At 43.2% G+C, this 23,733-nt stretch overlaps 1 protein-coding gene across 4 annotated transcripts in view; it reads right to left on the bottom strand.

Moving 5' to 3' along the window:
* The window catches only part of SMOC1 (SPARC related modular calcium binding 1), a 147,534-nt gene extending 132,821 nt beyond the window's left edge, over nucleotides 1–14,713 (bottom strand). For 2 of the 4 annotated variants that reach the window (XM_054530244.2, XM_054530245.2), the window contains exon 1: nucleotides 14,338–14,713. In XM_054530244.2, coding sequence (XP_054386219.2) covers nucleotides 14,338–14,436 — 99 coding nt within the window. In that variant the 5' untranslated portion in view covers nucleotides 14,437–14,713. The remainder of the gene's footprint in view (nucleotides 1–14,337) is intronic. The other 2 variants (XM_024232009.3, XM_024232010.3) reach the window with 1 other exon arrangement.
* Between the last annotated feature and the right edge of the window lie 9,020 nt (nucleotides 14,714–23,733).

Here is a 23,733-nt window from a genome sequence, read left to right as displayed (position 1 = left end):
CATTTCCTAACTGAAACCTTCAACACTGGCGGAAACCAGAAACTCACCCCTTTTCAGGAAATGAGAATGCTATGAAATGCTTGCATAGTCAGGTGGCAAGGATGGGGAAGATTCCACATGTCCTGAGGTTTTGGTCACCTTTCCCAACCACTGGAAATTGGTGAATTGGCCAAAGCCAACTTAGAAACACAATCCTCTACAAAAATTCAAGCTATTTCCTCCCCATAGCTGGAATTGTGCCACTTTTCCAAGTGTTCCAGGGCATCTTTGAAAGGAAAAGGCATGCACAGAGCAATAAAGGGACATATCTAGAATCTGGCTCTGGCTCTGCCACTAGCTGGCCAAGTGCACTGAGGATAGTCCTTAGACATCTGTAAAATGAAGAAATCTATGGGAATCTTTCAACTGCCGGCCTATTATCCTTATTTTGGGCTTTCTGGAATCATCTTCACATGGCCTATCTATTCTATTCTGAAATTTTCCAAACTTTTTCTATGTTCCCTTTTTCCTGTCAGCTCCAACTCTTGGAACATCTGCACTGGGAGGACCCTGGAAAATCATTTAATCCCCTTAATAGATGAAGCAACTGATCACCCAGTAAGAGGGAAGCCCCCTCTCTGGGCTCTGACCATCCATGTCCAACACCCTTCTCACCACACAGCCCACCCCACCATTCCACTTGTCTCCAAATGTCACAGATCCCAACACAAATCCTGTGGTTGTTGCTCAAATCCTGTGGTTGTTGCTCCAGCATCCCTTCCACTCTTACCTTGTCCAGTAGCCATGTGGTCAGGAGAAGCTAACAGGATTAATCTGACCCCTTGTCCCAGAAATGAGTAATCCTATCTCCCACCCCTGCCACAGTGATTGCTCTAAGAAACCTGGGCCCAAGTCGAGTATGGCATTCTCCTGGCCAAAGGGATTGGTTAAAAGAATGGCTAAGTTTCCTGAGACCTTCTAGGAATGAAGACTCTCCACCTTCTGAGAGAGCTACTTAAAGCTAATTCTCTTTTCCCTCTTCTAGAAAGGATGATGTTTAGATAGGAAGGATGGAACCATTACAGCCATTTGCCCCCATGACAAAAGCTGGACTTGGGATAAAACATGCACCACACAAGGCAGAGGGGAGCTACATAAAGACACTGTATATTTGATGATGCTACTGAGCCACTGAATCAAACCACTTCTGAAAGTCACTGTATTCGTTTGCTAGGGCTGCCATAACAAAATACCACAGACTGAGTAGCTTAAATCACAGAAATTTATTTTCTCACAATTCTGGAGGCTGGAAGTTCAAGATCAAGATGCTGGCAGGGTTGGTCTCCTCTTTGGCCTCTCTCCTTAGCTTGAAGATGGCTACCCTCTTGCTGCCTCATCACATGGCAATCATGTCCCTAGTTTTTCTCTGTGTGTTCTAATCTCCTCTTCTTATACTGGTACCAGTCAGACTGGATTAAGGGCCCACCGTAACAGACTCATTTTAACTTAATTGTTTCATCAAGGCCCTATCTCCAAATACAATCACATTCTGGGGTACTAGGGGTTGAGACTTCATATGAATTTGAAGGAGATAGAATTCAGCCCATGGCACCTGTCTTACCTCTGTACTTTCTGCTACTTGAGCCAATGAATCTCCTTCACTGTATAAGCCAATTCAAAATGCATTATCTGTTTCTTGTAATATAAATACCCAACTGATATAAATATACCAAAGATCACACAAAAAGCAAATCTATAGTTACATCCAAAAAACCTCCCAATTAGCACTAAAAAGTAAAGCCAGCTCCTTTATGCTCTTACCATTTCAACCAGAAACTAAGGTGGTTCCCCTCCCAAGGCCACCAACCAAGAACTCAGGGCATAGTTTCCCCCTCAGAGCTTTGCAATTGCATGCAGCCTCCCCACTGAGAGAGCCTTGAGAAGGGAACTTTAGCACCAAACCCCCTTCTCTATCCCTCCATGGCAACACCAGAGACAAGGAAAGTAATGGCAATGCCTCCCAAAAGTTAGAATCTCTTTACAGCAGAGCCTGTTACTTGTTTAAAAATCAGTGAATTAGCAGGTCCAGCAATGATCATCAATGGGTGCTAACATCACAGATGTTATATGTCTCCTGAAAGAAGCACACACCAACTCCCATGAAATATACTTAAAAATATATATATCAAACCTATACCTGATCAAACCTATTGATTTAACTATCACTTTACGAGAAATATAAAGGACAGAGGGACATGTTACAAAATGCAACAGAAATGCAGGCAGCAAAATCTAGTGTGGAAACCCCAGAAGACCCGTTTACTCAACAAATAAATTACAAAGTAAAAAAGAGGTAGAGGAGAAACTCATAGAGTAAAAGAGACTTAGGAGACAAATCAACCAATTGCAATATGTGGACCTTATTTGGACCTTGATTCAAAGAAACAGAATAGCATATTTAAGGGATCATCAAGGAAATTTGAATATTGATTATTTGATTGTATTATATTACAGAATTATTGCTAATATTTTTTGGTTGTGGTATGGTATCATGGTTAGGTTTTTTAATGAATCCTAAACTTTTACAGATATATATGAAAATGTACAGATGATGACAAAATATCAGATTTGCTTCAAAATAATCTGAGCAGGGAAATAGGGAGATGTTTGCTTCAAAATAATCTGAGCAGGGGAATAGGGAGACTGGTAAAAGAAACAAGATTGGCCATGAGTGGTTCATGGTTGAATGTGGGTAAGGGGTCCATGGGAATCCATTGTACTATTCTCTCCTTTTGTGTATATTTGGAAGTTTTCATAACAACAAAAAAAATTTAATGACAAAGATGAAGGAGAGTCTAAGTCCTTTGCCAAAGTTCTAGTGTCATTTCCAATACAGCTTGCTTATCAACACATTTTACATAAATTTCCCCAATTACCATCACAGAATATTCCAGTTGGCATATCTTCTTTACAAATGTTACTGGAATTTCTGAAGCATGGAACAAGTATGTTCTCCAAAGGATTACATTAAGAAGTTCCATTCAGCACATACTAGAGAAACTTACAGCAAACACTAATCGATGACCTGTGTGTCATGCATTTGTTGCTGCTTGTGCAACCCAAGTCTCTAGAAATTTATTCACCCTAATTTCTATAATCTTAGTAGGAGGCCTCTCTCAGCCTGAGACCAAAGACAGAAACCATAACAATAGATTAGCCACATAAACATGTAAAAGTTCAGTGGATTGAAACCCTCGTCCTTTCATATAACATACTGAGAAAGGCATTTGCCAGACTTGACAGAAAAACAGACTAATATCTTTAGTATTTTTTTTAAAAAAAAAACCTACCATCCCTATTTTTTAAATTAGCAGAAACCCTGGGCAGGTAATTTACAAAAGAAAGGAACTAATTTAGGATTGGCAGATACAATACAAGATACTCAGTTCAATTTCAATTTCAGACAAACAATGAATAATTTTTATGTGGGTCATACTTACACTAAAACATAATTTGTTGTTTATCTGAAATTCCAATTTACCTGGGCATTCTGTATTTTTATTTTCCAACTTTGGAAATCTTAAACTGATAGCGAATAACTTGGAGAAGATGAAGAAGAACCTCATTCATGATCATCCAGGGAGGGCAAGGACAACAGGCAAGCAGAGGCCTGGGGAGGGTAGACAGGAGCACTAACGCTGGCAGGCACAGGCCGGGAGAAGGGAGCAGTAGCCCCTCCTGGCCCTGAGGAGGATAGGAGGGAGAGGCCAGCAGATGCAGTTCAGTGAGTAGGGAGGGAAGAGGGATTGCAACTTTGGTTAAACAACCCTGAGCCTATCCTTCAGAGGAAAGGAAAGGCATGCTCAGCTTCATGCAGCTAAGAACCCCTTCCAGAAGCATCACTTTTAATATTTGTTCTTAAACCCTGTTTGTGCTCTATCCAAATGCATTTTAATATCTTATGAAAAATGTATTATGTATTACTTAATGTATACAAAAAGGAATTTAAGAATCTATGTATTCACCACCCAATTTAAAGACAAACAATATTACCATTCAATCCAAGCCTTCTATGTGTCCCCTCTGACATATTCCAGTTTGCCCTACTTAACCATTAACCTGAGCTCCACACAGCATTCATCACTGCTCTTAATTTTATCTTACATTTTTTACATCTAAACAATATAGCTTTTGCATGCTTTCAACCTTTATGTAAATAATAGCATTATGTATTATTCTGCAATTTGCCTTTTTCATGCAACATTGATGAAATTAATCTGCAATAATGAGTATAGCTTTAGGTTAGTCGTTTCCAGTACTGTGTAATAGCCCATTATTTGTATACAATTTAATTTATTTTTCTATTCTTCTGTTGGTGGTCATTTAGCTAATTTCCAATGTTTACTACCACCAGAAAATGCTGCTATGAACAGTCTTGAACTTATCTCTCCATATACATTAGAGTTTCTCCAGGGTATGTACCAGAGCAGAATTACAAGGTCAAAGAGTATGTACAACTTCAACTGTAATTCTACAAAGTTATACTAATTTATATTCCCACCAGCAGCAATAAATATATTTTTTACAGTTATGTCCTGCTGAGGTTAATTGAAAACTCTCCTTTAAAGCAGTCTGAGCTCAAAGCATGCTGAAAATGAGCAGTCCTGGCACTAATAGTTACTAGCCCTAAAAGTTAGCCCAACATGAATACAGGCCAATTGTGTCAGATGTAGACTGAATCCCAGGGTGACTCAGGAATCAGGCTGGACTGAGGCAGGTTTAGGGGGCATTTTTCAATCATGCATGTTTTAATCTTTATTATTTTGCTCTAAGATTAAAAGATGCTCATTGTAAACAAAATTGTGTTAATAGTTACCAAAATGCATCTCTTGGAATTGAACATCCCCATGGTCACCACCACCAACAGCATGACATATAATCTACCTAATTTTTTAACACATAAACCAACTTTCTTTTTTGCCTAAAAGGGATCATCTATTCCTTTTTTGCATATTACTTATTTTTACTATCCAATATATCTTTATAAGGAAAGACATCATCTACCTTTATTGAAAATTCTATTATTCAATAAACATTTATTAAGCACCTGCTTTCAGGCAGGATGGAGTCTATAAAGAAAATTAAGCGACTTCATCATTAAGAGGCTCCTACCCTAAAGGAAAGAAACTAACAGATGCTGGTCATAATGATGGCCTCAATTGTAAAGCACTTTCTATGAGCCAGGCACTGTACCAGGCCCTTAATGAATGTGGTAGGCAGAATCACGCTCCCCACAAAGATGTCCATGTGCTAATCCTAATAATGCTATGTTACAGGGCAAGGAGGTTTGTTCTAATCAGCTAAACTTAAAATAAGGAGATTAGTCTGAATTATCTGGGTGGGCCCAGTGTAATCACAAGAGTCCTTAAATTGCAAAGAGGGACACAGAAAATTCAGAACCAGAGAGACCCTGGCAGCATGAGGAAAGATTTGGCCAACCATTGCTAGCTTTAAAGGTGGAAGGGGCCACAAGCCAAGGAATACAGGCAGATTCTAGAGGCTGGAAAAGGCAAGAAAACAGATTCTCTCCTAGAGCTCCAGAAAGGAACTCAGTCCTGCTGATTTTTTTAGCCTATTAAGAGCTGTGTCAGACTTCTGATCTCTAGAAATTTGTGTTGTTTAAGTCACTAAGTTTGTGTTCATTTGTCATAGCAGCAATAGGAAGCTAATACATGGCACATCATCCATTTTCCCCACCACCCTGAAAAAGAGGTGCTGTGACCTCCATTGGACAAATCAGGGAACAGAGGACCTAAGAGGCCAGATTACTAGCCCAAGTGCCCAACAGCAGAGCCAGACTCACACTTAAGTCTGTCTGCCTCTGGGTCTATGCTGAGGCTGCTCCTGGTTGGCTGGGATACAGGGAAGATGGTGACACATGCCATCATAGGGGTAAGCAAATGATTCTTTGCTTAAAGGAAACTGAGAGAATTCTTCCTGGGACCAACCTAGAAGGACTGCGTGGAGGTAACATCTGAACCTTTTGAATGATGGGCAGGATTCTGACAGACAGAAATGGGGAAGGAAGGAGAGATCAGGAAGTACAGTGGTCCAGCCCCACTGAGGTCTAGGGCACATGGGGGTATCCAGCAGAAGGTAAGGTTGGACACACTGGTCAGAGTCCAGCACTGTCCAGTATGATAGCCACCAACCACATGTGGCTATTAACATTCATATTTACATTAATTTAATTTAATTTAAAATTCAGGTCCTCAGTGTACTAACCACATTTCAAATGTTCAATAGCCACATGTGGCTAATATTGGACAGTACAGTTATAAAACATGTCCATCCTTGTGAAAAGTTCTGTGGATGAAGGGAAGTCACTGGCATCATCGTTTTTAAGCAGGTCACTGGCACTTTGGAAGGAGGAAGTGAAGAAGTAATACATGTCCTTTTATAACACTCCCTATCTCACTCTTTTATTTGTTATCTACAATGTGTCCTCTCCCCAGGGGTTTGGCAGAAGTTTCAAGAATAAATGCATAATGAACATCCATAAAAATTATTTAAAACTCCTAGCACTGCCTTAGAATGCATATCTAGTTCTAAAAATAAACCACTCTGGGAAGTAGGTCCAATTTTTCTCCACTGTCAATACTTTAAAAGAAAAAAAAAGGCTTTCAGCCCTTATCTTATAGAATCCAATCAACACTGTAGGGTAAAATAGATTTTAAGGAGGTGAGGCATAGTTGTTCAAATCTCTAGATAATTTGTCAGGTTTCAAAACACATTATGTCTGACCTCATGGAACTTTGCTCAGTCCCAGTGCTCCCTGGTGGTGGGAAAGGCTCTACTGAGATGAGAGCTACCTTCCCTGTCTTAGAGAGGCTGCCCCATTCTGACTCAAAAAAAGGATGCTGAAATCAACCAAGGTGACGTCCAGGAAGTATGCAGAGCTCCATACCCAACAAGCTTAGATGTGGCCAAAGGTAAGATTATTTTGTGATCTAGCAACTGAATTCCAAATGATGTTGGATGCAAAAGAAAACCCTATAGTCACCTATGTTGCTTTGGGGTCTTCATGGGGACAGTTGGAAGTGATTCATGGCAATCTAATCTCTGAACCTCTCGGTGACTCAAGACTCCCGCAGAGCACGTATTGTACAAACCTAACCCTATTTGGCGGCCTCACAAGCAGCTCCGATTGATTTCTCATCTGCAACTCAACCTTTGTCCTCCCCAAACATGGAAGGAGGGGGCCCTCCACACTGACTTCCTCCACCACTAGCAGCAATACCAGGACTTGGCTGCCTAAACAGTAAATCTCTATGTGGCTCAGAGAGAAAGGGTGCCCTGTACCTGCTGAGCAGGACCATGCATCCCACCCCCAGCTCCTGGAAAAAGCGGTGAGGGGAGGTTGGAATGAAGACAGGCATCAAACTAGAAACAGGCCTTCCCCTAGCCCAGACACTACCTCCACCCACAGGCCCCACTGGCAAATAAAGTTTCTGACCCAAGCATCAGCTCATGAACACTTCCACTCTGCAGGGTGAATCACCCTGAGCAAGGAAAAGGGAAGACTGCCCACTGCCAGCTTAGCTTTACAAATGAGACCTTAGGCCACCTGATGCAGACGTTTAAGCCAGGGCCTGGGTCTGCTCTGGGTCTAGAAGCCAAAATCACTCTCCAGTGGGGTTATTTTAGACAGAGCCACATGCACATCTTGAAAGAGGGGGGAGGAAGAAGAAGGTGGCAAGAAAGGAGTCCCTTACTCTGGGAATTTTTGTTTGTTTGACCTCACGTGCAAAGAATTGAATTAATTTTAATCTTTGGCTCATGATACACTCAACATTGGTTTATGCAGGGCTTACTTTTTTATCAGCTATTAGATCTTGAATAATGGACAAATGCCTTTAGGCCCATCCTCCCTCTCCCCCAAAAAGGTAGAGTACCTACACCAATCCACAACAACCATATGGTTTTACCCATTCTATCCCCCTGCCTCACCCTAACTTCACCCTGAATCTGTATCCATCATTACTTTACTTTGCTTTTCATAGCATTTTGTTGTAGCTGTATCTAGTCCTAAAAATTTTTTTTTAATTTTAGTTATTTATAAGTTTATTTTTTAAACATCACGCTGTATCTTTTGGTAATTTTCTTTCACTCAACATCATATTGCCAAGATTTATCCATATTTTTGCATGTCACTGTTGTTCACTTGTTTTGGCTGAATATAATTTTACACTGTGAATTCATCACAGTTTACTCATCTGCCCTCCCACTGATGAGCATCTGGGCTCTTTCCAGGCATGTGATATTATAAACATAGTTGCATAGCACATGAGTTTCTCCTGGGCACATAGAGCCAAAGTGGAATTGCTGGGCCATAAGAAATGTGAATACTCAACTTCAGAAGATAATTAGATCATATCAATTCTTTTCTATTTTGATTGCATTTCCTAGAGATTCTAAGATGATTGTTTCCTCTTCCTGTCCTTTTGTTTCTATAAATTTCACATGTCAGCTCTACCAAAATGTTTAAATCTGGTCCTTGGCCTAATACTTGAGTAGCACTTCAGCTAAATCCCCCCATATGGAAAAAAAGGATTCTTGTCAGGGGCACAGATAACAGGAAAAGCATCTAAGCAGACACAAGGACCCACCCTGGACAAGATGCTGGGATGGGCTAGTCAAATGGAAGGAAACAGTTTAGAAGCTGTTTCACTCTTGGCAAATGCAAGATACAAAAAAGGACTGGGGAGGAGCTATAAAGCCAGTTTCCCTGTTCAAATTCGCATGTTCAGTCTCTCTTCCCCCAGCCTTCCTGTAACTACCAAATATGCTTATTTTTAAACAAAGAACAAAAACCCAAAAATGGAAAAGCCAGTTTGTAAGTAACCAATTTCAGATTTAAACAACAGCAGGGGTCCAGGTTGGACATCATTATGCAGTCCACTTCATTTCAATATATATTTACAGAATGCTTTACAATGTGACAAGCACCCTGATGAATGAGGTCTATTCTGCCCTCAAGGGGCTTGCAGATTTGTTCATTTAACAAAACAGATCATGCATGAAGTGCTAAAGGGGCAACTTAGTGCTAAGAAGAGGAAGATGTTGGCCTGATATTAAGATGCTCACTGCAGGAGGATTAATACAAGTTAGGATACAAGTGGACCAGATATAGAAGTTTTTCAAAGGAGAGAGTAATCGTTCCTAAGCAAAAAGAATGCTCTGTAGAAAAGTTCCTAGAGAGTAATGTTGGAACTGGGTTTTGAAGGATGAATCAAGTGATTAAGAGGCGAGAGAAGAAATAACAAATACCTAAAACATTTAAGGAATAAGTTTCAGGTTGAAGAATACACAAGTGAATGGAAAGAGACGTCATGTTCATGAATTGGAAGAGCAAACGTTGTGAAAATGTCTATACTTCCCAAAGCAATCTACAGATTCAGTGCAATCCCTATAAAAATACTAAGATGTTCTTCATAGAAATAGAAAAAACAACCCTAAAATTTTTGTAGAACCACAAAAGACCCTGAACAGCCAAAGCAAAGGAAAAAGTAACAAGAACAAAGCTGGAGGCATCACACTATATGATTTCAAAATAAACTACAAAGCTATAGAACCAAGACAGCATGGTACTGACATAAAAACAGACACGCAGACCAATGGAACAGAAGACAGAGCCCAAAAATAAATCCACACATTTACAGCCAACTGATTTCAACAAAGGTACCAAGAACACACAATGGGGAAAGGAAAATCTTCAATAAATGGTTTTAGGAAAACTGGATATCCACATGCAGAAGAATGAAATTAGACCCTCATCTCTCACCGTATACAAAAATTGACTCAAATGAATTAAAGACTGAAATGTAAGATCCAAAACTATGACACTATTAAAAGAAAACATAGGGGGAAAGCTCCATGACTTTGGTTTGGGGACCTCAAAAGCATAAGCAACAAAAGCAAAAATAGACAAATGAAATTATACCAAACTAAAAAGCTTCTGCACAGCAAGGAAAACAATTAACCAAGTAAAGAGATAATCTAGAGAATGGGAGAACATATTCACAAACTGTATATCTGATAAGGAGTTAATATGCAAAGTACACAGAGAACTCAAATCACTCAATAGCAAAAAAAACAAAAAACAATGCAATGAAAAAATGGGCAAAAGATCTGAATAGGTATTTCTCAAAAGAAGACATAGAAATGGGCAACAGGTATATTAAAAAATGCTCAACATCACTAACCATCAGGGAAATGCACTCAAACCACAATGAGATACCACCTCACTCCAGTTAGAATGGCTATTATCAAAAAGACAAAAAACAAGTGCTGGTAAGGATATGGAGAAAAGGGAGTTCTTACACACTGTTGGTGGGAATGTAAATTAGTACAGCCATTATGAGAAACAGTTAAAACATTCCTCAAAAAATTTAAAGCAGAACTAGCATATGTTCCAGCAATCTCACTGCTGGACATTTATCCAAAGGAAATGAAATCAGTATGTTGAAGAAATACCTGTTCTCCCATGTTTATTGCAGCATTGTTCACAATAGCCAAGATACGAAATCAACCTAATTGTCTATCAGTGGATGAATGGATAGAGAAAATATGGTATACATACACAAGGAATACCATTCAGCCATAGAAAAGAATGAAGTCCTGTCATTTGCAACAATGTGGATGAACCTGGAGGACGTTAAGAAAAGTAAGCCAGCCATAGAAGGACAGATGCCACATAATCTCACTCATACGTGGAATCTAAAAAAATTGGTCTCATAGAAGTAGAAAGTAGAACAGTGGTTACCAGAGGCTGAGGAAGGAAGAGGGGAGAAGGGAAGGAGAGAGGTTGGTCAAAGGGTACATAATTATAGTTAGAGAGGAATAATAAATTCAAGAGATCTATTGTATAGCAAAGCGACTATAGTTAATGACAAGTTATTGTATCCTTGAAAAATGCAAAGAGTGGATGTTAAGTGCTCTCACCACAAAAATGATAATCATGCGAGGTAATGCTATCATTAATTAGCTAGATTTAACTATTTCACAGTGTATATATACTTCAAAACATCATGTTGTGCACAATAAATACATACAATGCTATCTGTCAAATTTAAAAAATAAAAATCCATTTCTGACTCAGACCTCTTGATCTTTGCATCATCTCCTATTTCTCACACTTCTTAAATCTAGTTCCTGCCTCCAGTCAAAGTGGAACCTGTAATCACTCTCAAACACACATTATCTGCATTTATTTGTTCATTCCACCAGCACCAACAAAGTAAATCTTTACAGGTGTCTGGCCCCTTGCTGAGCTCCAGAGATAAATCCCTGGACAACACAGAAACAGTTCCTGCCTTCACCCAGCTTTCCATCTTCAAGGGAGACACAGAATTTAACAAAGACAGGCAGTTGGCTTCACCATTGGCCAGACACCATCAGCCAGGGAGAGCCCCTCCCCCATCCCATCCTCCCCTGAAACATTTTCAGTAAATTGTGCAGGATTAAAGAAACGGCTGCCTCCTCAGTAATTAAAAGAATCCTGACCAACGTCCCAGCTAGCCAAGCGACCACTCACAGTTGAGAGACCCCAAAATCAGGTGCTTCCTATATAATAGCCTCCAATCTGATACTTGATAGCCGCTGGTTTCCAGAGTCAAACAAATGACAAGAATTTTATGAAGGAAGGCAGGAAGCAAATAAGGGGGCAAGGACTGGGGTCTAGGCCTCAGGGGAGCTCAATTAGTGAGCCAGATAAAGTTAAACTGAAAGGGCATGCTCTTGGTTTCCTAGAAAGCCAGCTGGAAAAGATGCCAATCCTTAAGCCTCTGTCACTCAAAAGATTAACAGAAGAGACTTAGGAGCGCCCACAGGGAATAATGCAACAAGCCAGATGTTTCTGCTCCTTGGATGACGCCGCTCTCAACAACCAGAGCTACACTTTTGAGGCCCCCAATAAGCCATAGAAAAGAACCGGAGTCTTTGGGGATAGGTTGAAATTCAGTCATTTGCCTTAAGTGATACAGACACCAAAAAAATATTAATAATTTCTCTGCAGACTCCCCTGATGTATCCGGGTTCTGTATTTCTCATTGAGCCATCTCTTTCTTTAACAGAAACAGCATCACTCAGATGAACACTCACTACAGCTGCCTGGTGGTGGGCAGAGCACACAACCTTTCAATCCATATAAACTGGAAGCTCAGGCAAGTCGATTGGCCACCCTGAGTCTCACTTTGCCATCTGTAAAATGGCTTTTAAAAGACCCACCTTCTTGTTCTCGTTCAAAGAAAGAGATCATGTAAAGTGCCCAGCCCAGATGTTCATAAGTGGTAGCTCTTATTGTTATCTATAAACACAAGCAGGTAACCACATGCTCGAGACAGCGCCTTCTCCTTGGTACTTTCTAAACACACCAAGATGTGTGTGCACATGTGTGTGTGTGTTTGTGCGTGTATGTATTTGAGTGAGAGAGAGAAAGAGGAAAAAAAAGAAAGAAAGAGAGAGAGTGTGAAGCAGCTTGGACATACACCAGCCTATTTACAATTCCTGCTTACGTTCCATCACTTCTATCAAATTAATAAACTAGAGGAGCTGGAAGGAACCTAACCGCGGTGCCTGATTTCCCCTCAAGTCCCTAGCTTTCCCCTAAAGGTTGCTTCCTCTGATTCCAGGAGGCCAGGAAGGAGAGCCATATGGCTTGAGACTCTAGACAAGCCCAGCAGCAAACAAACGAGCCCCCCACCATTTGTCTCAGGGCCTCTCTCCTTTCGACCCTCCTGTGGGCGGCCATCCAGATTTCAGTCGGGGTGCTCTGGTCTGCATCTCTTTCTTGACTGTTTCTAATTATTGGAGGGAACGCATGGCTCACCTGACCTCAGAGTTTAAGAGCTCTGAGTCTTAATATCAAATCAAGCAGCTTCATTTAAAAGGCATCCTCATCTGCATCCATAAAAGTCACTCCCAGAGCCCTTACTTGCCCCAGCTTTGGGAATGCCTGCTGTCGAGGATTTATGACACGCCCTGGATCTAATCTGCCACACTTTAACTGCTGCTGTTGCACATCTGGTCATAAAAGCAAGGGCTGGCCCAACACGGGGACAAACACTTTTCTTTCCTAAGTGGCTGCAAATCTGATCTCACAGTGATAGCTGGGCTTGGATGTAATCAATCCAGCATCTGGGCAGTCATTAAGACTTGTCAAGCATTGCAAGAATTTCCTCCACACGACAGCAATAAAGATGATTCTCATATAGCAAAAGCTATGAATAAACAACCTGCAATCTGAACAGGTGGTAAAGGGCTAGGCCCAAGGATGTTCAAGAAAGAAAGCACAAGTTGGTTGAGCCAACTTTGTTTTCGCAAAGATCCTAGCTACTTTCACATGGACTCTCAGGCTGCCAGTTAAGAGGCAATTGCCCTGACATAAACTGATGCTTGGCCAGAGATTGCCTGGATTAAGTTTGGTCAAAAGAACCACTAGGTGGTTTAATAGTACATGTTTTAAGGCAGTGAAATTCTTTATTAGACCAATTGGTGGGGGGTGTTGCGGGGATAATCTAGACCAGAAATGAACACAATACTGTCGGTTCCAGGAGATTTTACAATGCCCTGGACAATCTGTCCTGTGCACAGAATTGGCAGGTTTCATGTCGTTCAGAAACTCCAATCAGACCAAGGTTCAACAAGTAATTCAACCTCCCAGCACTGAACCCAGGGGAAGAGACCCCTGAACATTGCGCAACTCTCCCCTCCCACCTCTTTACAGTACCCCACCTCTGACCCTCTTCCAGTGCCTGCCCGGCAGGAGGGGACATTAAAATTATCTGCTGTGGGTTTTACGAGCAGTGATCGCTTTTTAAAACAACAACACAAGGTCCTTGTGTGGCTCGCGGGTAACCTAAAACTCTCCAGGCAGAGCTGCACCCGCCCCCGTCCCAACCCCCGCCGCCTGCCAACAACGCCAGCGCGCTGGACCGGGTGCAGCGTGAGACCACAGGGAAGCCCTACATGAGCGGAGAGCGAGCTTCTCTCCGACGCAGGAGGCACCTCTGAGGGTCTTGAGCAAAATGCAGGGGAGAAGAGATTGGGAAAGAAAACCCACCAGTGACAGTTCGGGGGCAGGGGAGGGATGGTGGGTCAAGAAAGGGAGTGGTGGTGGCTCCAATGGGAGAAAAAAAATATTTCAGCAACTTCACCAAGCCCGCAGAGGACCTGGTAGTAGACAGAGGACAACAGGTCTCTGACATCTCTCTTCCCCCTCCTCCTGCCCTCAGGGATGAGGGGCGAAGCAACCTCGCCTCCCTCCGCAGGTGGGCGCAAAGCTGGGGGCGCACTTACCCTGGGGCCTGTGGTGCGGTGGCCGCGAGCAGGGGACAGCTGCACCAACACCAGCAGCAAGTGGGGCGTGAGCAGGCGGGCGCAGCGCGCGGGCAGCATGGTGCCAGCCAGGCTGGGCAGCCGGCAGCGAGCGGGGTTCGCGGGCTCCGCGGGGCGCACAGCGCGCCTCCCTTCCTTCCTTCGCTCGGGGCCCTCGCGGCGGCGGGGAGCGGGCCGCGGTCCTGCGGCGGGGGCTCGCAGAGGCTGCGGTCAGGGGACACAGTCATGAACCGCGCAGGAGGGGAGCTGGAGCGCGAGCGTGTGCTCCGCGCGCGGCGCTAGCTCCGCTCGGCGGGGCCCAAGCGGCAGCAGGTTGGACGCCTGAGCCCGGGCCATGGGAATTCCCGTTATAAACCCCCGGGAGGGGCGGGGCGGAGCACGGCGGGCCTGATTGACGGGCCAAGAGGCCTGTTGAAGCCGACCTTCTGGCAGGTGAAAGCCAATGGGAGAGGGGCAAGAGGAGCCGCTCGTGGTCAACCCCCCGCCGAGGAACTCCGCGGGAGTGGGCCCCGGGAGACACTGGGATAAAGAGTAACTTTCTCGCGGCACTCCTGCCCGAGGAAGCCTGAGAGAGCCCCAGCAGCCGGCACCCACCAGAAGGCTCACCTGGCTAATAATAATGCCTTAAGCATGTATATTTCTTAGCTCAAGCTCGTGATTGTCCCAACAGCCTGGTGAAGTAGGCAGGGAAAATACTCCTAGCCCCATTTATCAGATGAGAATGCTGTGACACAAAGGCGCCGGGAGATCTGCCTCCCTGCTGCATCTGGGAAGAGCAACTGGGAAGTCGCTGGATGACCCGCACAGGGTGGGCTGTGGCGTTGGAGTGGGGAATGGGAGCATCCACTTCTTTCAAAGACTCTCCCTGGGAGGTGACATCCTGAGTCTCACAGCGGCTGCCCCGGGAGAAGTCGCAAGGGACAAGGTGAAGCGTGTGCTGGGTATTGGCCGCTGGGGAGGGCCTCTTGGGTACGGTAACCCCCTACACACACGCACACACACCTCCCAGCCCTACGGTCCGTGTGATCCAGGATTGGAACTCAGGCATCCTAGCTTCCCACTCTGAACTGGAGGGCAAGGGGCAGCCTCTCTATAGCCCAGCAGCTCTGGGAGAGGCGGGCAGAGAGGCCCTGGTCCCCTGATGGGAGACAAGGAGGAAAAGCATAGATGAGGAGGAGGCAGTCTGAGGATGCAGAGATCCCAGAGATGGGGTAGAAAAAGGAGAGGAGATCTCTCCCGGGTGCCCGACCCACTTGGAGAGGACAGCTCAGCGGAGCTTCAGTCAGATGTTGGGGGGCTCTGCCCAGGGCCATCCCCGGAGGGCCATCTTGGGAATGGTCACAGCTGCATCACACCGGCTCCTCAACAGAGCAAGGTGCTCGGCTGCCTTCAGTGGGACTAACATCTCCAGGAAATCACAGGGATGGGGGGGGAGCAAAATGAAACCCAGAGCAATCTCCTTATGTAGAGAACAACCTTTAGTGCTTACTTCCATCAACATGGGCTACTTCGCGGGGGGGATTCTTTTCTATAATTTGATTGTAAGCATCAGTGCCACACTCCTCCTCCCTATCTGGTCTGAGAGGTCCTAAGATTAGCTCTGCTCCCTCAGGGCTTCTCTCCTGGATTCCATGAACCAGCTTCCCACCTGACTCCTGAATTCAGTTTTGCCCTCTCTCCACACTGGCCCCATCCAGCCTCCACACGGCAGCCAGTGTGTCTATTCGCTATTTAGAAGCCAGTGATCCTTTTAAGCAGCAAACCAGAATTCACCATTCCCTGCTTAAACGACTTCCCCTCTCCCCATTGCCCTCAGACAAGACAGCTCAGACTGGATGCTGGAATAATAACAGAGTACTTGTGGTTCTCCAAACAAAAATGAAGAGCACTTCTAAAAGAATGGTCTATCTTTTCCTCCACTGGGAATGAGTGCTTTGGTCAGACAGACTCTGGAGCTAGACAGCAGGGTTCAAATCCTGGGTCTGCCACCTAGTGGTATAAGCTTGAAGAAGTCACTTGACTCATCCAGGGTCCCGTTTTTCTCTCTGTAAAATGGGGATAAAAATAGTATCCCCCTGCCATGAGATGTTGTAAAAATTAAAGGAGATGGAGTCTTCAAAGCCCTTATAATTAAGTGAAAAGTATCACAATATGGCATTTGAAAAGGACAGGACAAATGCGTCTCATTTTATCCTCAGAACAATCTTCTGAAATAGGTCAGACATTCCTACTTTACAGGTAGAAAAGTGAATACCCCAAGAGATTGTGACTTGCCTGGCCTCATTTGGCTGGCAAATGACAGAGCTGAGACGCTGAGACTCAAGGCAAGGTTTTTGGAGTCTAATTCTGCTTCCATCATTTGATGGCTGCAATCTCCAGTCTCAAATCCCATAGGGTTGGACGTTCCTGTGTGCTAATTGGGAATTTCTTCAGTGGCCTACAAGGTGAACTGAGACTGGTGAGCTCCACTGAGCTTCAGAGGAAAAGGATGTAAACATCAAGGGTCAGCCCTTCCTGGAAACAGCCCTTGTGATCTGGCATCCTGGAGTTTGCCCAGCTGGACTTGTGACACTTGTCCAGTACTGTGCCCTGTGCAGCACTGACATCAATATCCATGTGTCCGCCTAGGTGTTCACCCTCCAGGGGCTCAACAGGATGGAAATGTTACCATCGGGCTCAGCAGTGTGACAGGCTTTTCCTGACTCTACCACCTGGCTACATTCACCTATCAAGCTGGTCAACTCCTTCCTGTTGCTGGAACTATTGAGAAATCTGCTGGAGTAAGTAAATATGCTTCAGACGGCCCTGAGTATCTGGCAGCACAAAGTGCCCAGGGAAAAAGCACTGCAATAGCCCTTTCCATCCCTAACACCAAATGCTACTTTCCAGCCAGAAAGCTTATTTCCAAGTGTTCACTGGTCCAAAAATCTACATTATTCTGGATTTCAATCATGTAGCTTAGTTCAAACTATGAGCAACTGCTTTCCAGTTACTTTGCTCAGCAAGTATTCTCTTTCCCTCTGGTTGGCATACGAGGCCTGTTGTAACCATGGCCATCATTCAGATGATGCATTTTCTTCTCCCAACTCCTCCCAAGCCCAGAGAAGGTTAGGAATTCCAGAGAACCACTAGTCCCAAACAGTATCTCTCTGCCAGGCTTAATCTTCTGATCCAAGCAAAAAAAGTGAAATTGACAAGTTTCTTCTTTCCCTGGAGGCCAGACTCATGGTCCAAAAATAATCTAACTATCTTGGCATCTGGTTTGTCCAGTTTCAGTCATACTCCTTGTCTTGCGGGATTTCTATTTGCAATGGGATATTTCAGTAGATGAAAATTAATACTTTATATCACAGATTGAGGTCTGAACGCCTCAAATATTTAGTACTAACTAGAAATGCCAGTTTCAAATATATCTGTGTTTCTGGCCAGGCATGGTGGCTCACCCCTGTAATCCCAGCACTTTGAGAGTCCGATGTGGGCAGATCACTTGAGGCCAAGAGTTTGAGACCAGACTGGCCAACATGGCAAAACCTCATCTCCACTAAAAATAGAAAAATTAGCTGGGTGCAGTGGTGTGTGCCTGTAATCCCAGCTACTCGGGAGGCTGAGGCAGGAGAATTGCTTGGGAGACAGAGGTTGCAGTGAGTCAAGATCGTACTACTGCCCTCCAGCCTGTGCAACAGAGCAAGACTCCATCTAGAAAAAAAGAAATATATATTATATATATATATATCTGTGTTTCTATACAATCCAAAGGATTCTTTCCTCATCTCATATTCAGAATAGAATCTGTTCATTCATTTTTAGTAAGCACTTTGATGCACCTCCTTCCACGCCTTGCACAATGTTCATTATTATGAGGGATCTTTGGATGCACACCCAGCCCTCTGAGAGGTTACCATCTAATTTAAGACACAGACCAGAGAGATACCTGGGGACCACATTTAAGAGTAAAGCTGGCCAGGCACAGTGGTTCATGCCTGTAATCCCAGCACTTTGGGAGGCCGAGGAGGGCGGATCACAAGGTCAGGAGATGGAGACCATCCTGGCGAACACGGTGAAACCCCATCTCTACTAAAAATACAAAAAATTAGCCAGGCGTGGTGGCAGGCGCCTGTAGTCCCAGCTACTGGGGAGGCTGAGGCAGGAGAATGGTGTGAACCCGGGAGGCAGAGCTGGCAGTGAGCCGAGATTGCGCCACTGCACTCCAGCCTGGGCGACAGAGTGAGACTCCGTCTCAAAAAAAAAAAAAGAGTAAAGCCTGCAGTGTGTTGTAGGAACTCAGAGTGAGATGACCCACTGTAGGCCTAACGGGCAGGAAGGTCTCATGATGGAGGTAGATCCTGAATGAGGCTCTGGAGCAGAGTGCTTCTATAATATAAATATATCCTGATTTATATTTGCTTCATTTGTTACAACAGCTACCAACAGAAAGAGGTACACTGTATCTAAGGTCCAAGACTTTTGTCAAAAACACTGGTGAGCTTAGAAGCTTGAGACATTAAGATTCCTGGGTTCTGCTTTTAGATTTATGACTAACTTGCTGTAACCTTAGCATTAGGCTAAGGTAAGTATTATTAGTCCCACTGTGCAAATGAAGTTTACCCGCAGACATTTAACCTTACCAAAGTCACTCCTTAAGCTTTAAATACACATGACAAAAATAATTCGAGTGACAAACAATTTAGAAATTTAGCTCTCTCTTTGGTACACAAACTCCATTCAAAGTTTCAGGCAGCTTCCTCCAACCCAGGCTCCTTCTATTATTTCTCTGTCATAATAAGCAGCTCTACCTGGTGGTACAAGATGATTGCTTAAGCCCCAGCCATCATATCTATTTTCCAGCCAACAGGAAGGAAAAAGAGGAAAGAAGAGCATGCTCCTCTTTTTAAGGACACCTCCCAGAAGTCACGTTTCATTTTGTCTCATTGGCTAGAACTTGATCGTATGACCACATTCACCAAAAAGGGCTTTAAAAAATGTAATCCTAATTGGAGGTGACCACATGTGTACAGCTAAAAGTCAAAGTTTATGTTACTAAGAAAGGATACAATTCTGGGACACAATTAGAAGTAGGGGCCATCCTCATGAGTCGTCCTTGAGTTGCCAAACAAAAGGAGGCCACAGCATTCAAGCTGTGGTTTACCTCTAGTTCTGCAGACCCTCCTTGGTACTCAAAAATATTAATGGCTCTTATGGACTAAATATATCTCCCTGAAATTCATATGTTGAAAGTCTACCAGCTCCATGTGATGGCCTTAGGAGGTGAGTCCTTTGGGAGATAATTATGATTAGATGATGATGGTATACAGTTAAAAAAAAAAAAAAAAAAGGATTAGGTGAGGTCATGAGGGTGAAACCCTCATGAATGAGATTAGTGCCCTTATAAGAGTCACAAGAGAGTTTGCTTTCCCTCTCTGCTCTCTGCCATGCGTAGATACAAAGAGAAGTTGGCCATCTGGCCTCACCAGAACGCAACCATGCCAGCACCCTGATCTTGGACTTCCAGCCTCCAGAACTGTGATAAATACATTTCTATTGTTCGTAAGCCACCCAGTCTATGTTAAGGCAGCCTGAGCTGACTAAGACATTGGCCTTACTGCCAGACACCCAGACTCTTCGTGGCCACAAAAATTTCCTTCTGGTATTTCCCTTAGGCACATTCAAGTGGGAGGAACTGAGAACATACTGGAATGAAGCTCAAGCCATGTGGTGCCAGGCTGGCAAGAAATAAGCCCCTAAAGAGACCAGTGGTCAGTTATGGTCACTGGGAATAATGCACATCTTGTGAAAATATTTTTGGCAATTGTCTATATTCTTCTGTTTCCATTTATTTCCCCTCCCTCTTCCACCTATAAAGGGATCTTTCTCCTCACAAGGTTGTTTTTCTGTAACCTAGTTTCAAAATTAATAATAATAGTGGTAGTAACTATGAGGGCTTAGCAAATGCCAAAAATGAAGACCTTAGTATACACTCTTGCATTTACTCTACGAGGTAGGAAGCATTATTTTCTCCATTTCACTAATGAAGACACCGAGACTATGGGAGGTTAAATAACTCACATAGCCAGAAACAAAGAGCAGAATAAGAATCAAACCCCAATCCACCTTGTTATGAGGGTGGAGGGTACTAAGAACTAACCTTTTGCTAAGCACTTTCTCTACTTTATCTCATATCCTCAGACCCAACTTATGAGGTCGTTATTATTGGTCCCGTTGGATAGATGAGGAACTGAGGCTTAACCACAAAGGTCAAATTTACCAAGGGCAGTTCTTAAATTTTGCATTCACATCCAAAAATTTGGCATCCTCTTAACCCACTTATGCCTAGTGTTCCATTATTGGAATGCTGAGCATGTCAGGGTTATTTATATCCTGCTTCTCAAGGTCATCGCCAAGGTCCGATTTTGCAGTTCAAAAAATTGCAATCTCCAGCATAAATGGGTTAAATCTCTCACCCCTAAGAGTCAGAAGCACATACTGTTTTTGTGCATGCTATTTTGTTCTTTGCTGAAGGCTAACTTCAATATCCATGGGTATGAATTTTCCCCATTCACCTGCTTTAATAGTCTGTGTTGTTTATACAAGAGTCCAGTTGGAAAGGGGCATTTCCCTTGTATTCAGGACCAGAACAACCATGTATAGATGCTCCAGAGAAAGCATTACCGCAACGACTTCATTCAGCCTGTGGTTTAATACTCCATCATAAATCATCATCACATGGTCCTAATCCATTGTCACAGAGGCAAACCAGTCAATCAAATAAATTGTACTTCATTCCTACTGAGTGCCAAGCACTGCACCAGGATCTAGGTATGCAGTGTGAACAAAGACAAAAGGCAAATGATATCAAGGAACTTATAGTCTAGTGGGAAGACAGATATTAAGCAACTAATTATCAACAATTAATTCACTAATTACAAGTATCCACAGCACTGCAAGTAGGCACAGGTGTTTGGGGACTTTATTTTAAAAGGTATATAACCCAGTCTGGAGAGTCAGTAATAATTTTCCTCAGGAAGTGATGTTTTGGGGGGCGTTTTTTGAAATAGGGATCTCACTCTGTTGCCCAGGCTGGACTGCAGTGGCGCAATCACGGCTCACTGAAGCCTCAACTTCCTGGGCTCAAGCAATCTTCCCACCTCAGCCCACCAAGTAGTTGGGACCACAGGTGTACGCCACCATACTTGCCTAACTTTTTATTTTGTAGAGACAGGATCTCCCTATGTTGCCCAGGCTTTTCTCGAACTCCTGGGCTCAAGCAATCCTCCCCGCTTGGCCTCCCAAAGTGCTGGGATTACAGGCATGAGCACTGTGCCCTGCCAAAGTGATGCTTAAGTCAAGACCTGAAGGCTGTCTGATTTAAGCTGGATAAAGAGTGAGGGGAAGAGTATACTAGGCATAGCAAACAGCATATGCAAAGGCATTGAGGTAGGAGAGAATATGAAACTACATTTGTGACTAACTAAATCACTATTATCCCTTTAACCCTTAGTAGCTTAGGAAAAATAGTTATAACCATTTACCATCTGAGTATTTTTTTAAATTTCGATTACATAATTGTTCTGAAATAATTATCTTTGACTATAAAAATCAGTAACAAAGATAACACCAGTTCAAGGTTAAACAGTTACTGGACAGATGTCCTCACAAAAATATGGCCTTTATACAAGGTCATGCTTTTTATGGTCTTTTATTATAGCTTTTATGATCAGACATACAAATATAAAAACCCACTCCTCATGGCCTTCCTTGGCTTTATTTGTCAGGGTTTTCTTAACATTAGCGATTCCATTTTGATTCTGACAACTTTCACAATACAAAGAGAGGGTGCTTTGAGGTTTCATAGTCTCTTTCTCTTCAAAACGACTTTCTTTATATAGCTGTTCTCTTCATTTTCATGGTTGCTCATAGGAAACTATATATAAAGAGAAGAATTAGGGTCTTTTAAAAGATTAGGAGGTAAATTGAATTCACCACTTTGAAAGGAGGTTCTGTCTATAGTCACAATATCCAAGAACAAGCTGAAAATCCATTTATTAAATAGGACACAGGAGAAAATGGGAAGTAAAATTCCATCTTTCTTGGCATTTTTTTTTCTTTTAGATAAATCACATATGCCCCTGGTGATCTGTGTGAGTAGAAAGTTTCTTACTGAGAACAGTTTTAAAATTCATCTCACCATATGGGTATTTTAAAATCCTTCTACAAATAATTTAGAGAAGTAGCAATAAAGGGATAGTATATTAGTTACCTATTACCACATAACAAATTACTCCCAAAACTTAGCAGCTTAAAACAGCAAACATCTCTCATCTCATGGTTTCTGTGGCAGGAATCTTGGAGTGGCTTAGTTTGGTGGTTCTGGCTTGGGGTCTCTCATGAGATTGCAGTCAGGGCCAGCTTCATGGGCAGGCAAACGGTACAATCACAAAAGGCCCCATACTTGGCTTAATACTCTGCTGTTGCTGTCTTGATTTTTTTAGCAATTTTTGAAAAAGGAGCTCCCATTTTCATTTTGCACTGGATCACAGTCTAAAATTATGTAGCCAGTCCTGGTTGCACTCAAGCTGTCAGCCAGGATTACAGTCATCTAGGGCTGGAGGATCCTCTTCCAAGCTCACTCACATGGTCATCAGCAGGCCTTGGTTCCTCACCAGCTGTTGGATGGCTACCTCCATTCCTCTCCACATGAGTCTCACAACAAGATAGCTCACTTCCTGCCCAGAGGGAGTGGTGAAAGAGAAAGCCCACCTGTCTTTTATAACCTAATCTCAAGAGTGATGTACCATCATGTCTTAGCCCGTTCTTGCTGCTGTGACAGAATACCTGAGATTGGGTCATGTATAATGAGCAGAAATTTATTGGCTTACAGCTCTAGAGGCTGTGAAGTCCAAGATCAATGGGCCAGCAACTAGTGGGAGCTTTCTGGATATGTCATCCCGTAGTGGAAGTAGGACAGGCAAGGTTAGAGGGAGACAAACTCACTCTTTCATAACTACACCAATCCCACCCATGAAGGGGGAATTCTAACGGCCTAATCACTTCTTAAAGGTCCCAACTCTTCATACTGTTTCCATGGTGGTTAAATTTTAACGTGACTTTTGAAGGAGGAAAACATTCCGACCATGGCACATTACTTCTACCATATTCTGTTGGTCACACTGACCAACCCTGGTACGATGTAGAAGGAGACTGCACAAGGTGTGAATAGCAGGAGGCTAGGATCATTTAGGGCCATCTTGGAGGCTGACTACCACAGATAATGAAAGCCAGCTTTGTTAGAAATGTTAATAAGAATTTAAATATAATAAACCCAAATTTTATTCATTTTCCTACTTTTGAAGATAGTATACC

Source organism: Pongo abelii, chromosome 15 (genome assembly GCF_028885655.2).
Source record: "Pongo abelii isolate AG06213 chromosome 15, NHGRI_mPonAbe1-v2.0_pri, whole genome shotgun sequence".
NCBI lineage: Eukaryota > Metazoa > Chordata > Mammalia > Primates > Hominidae > Pongo > Pongo abelii.
Note: the sequence above shows the minus strand (reverse complement) of the source record. Positions and strands in the feature narration are given on the sequence as shown.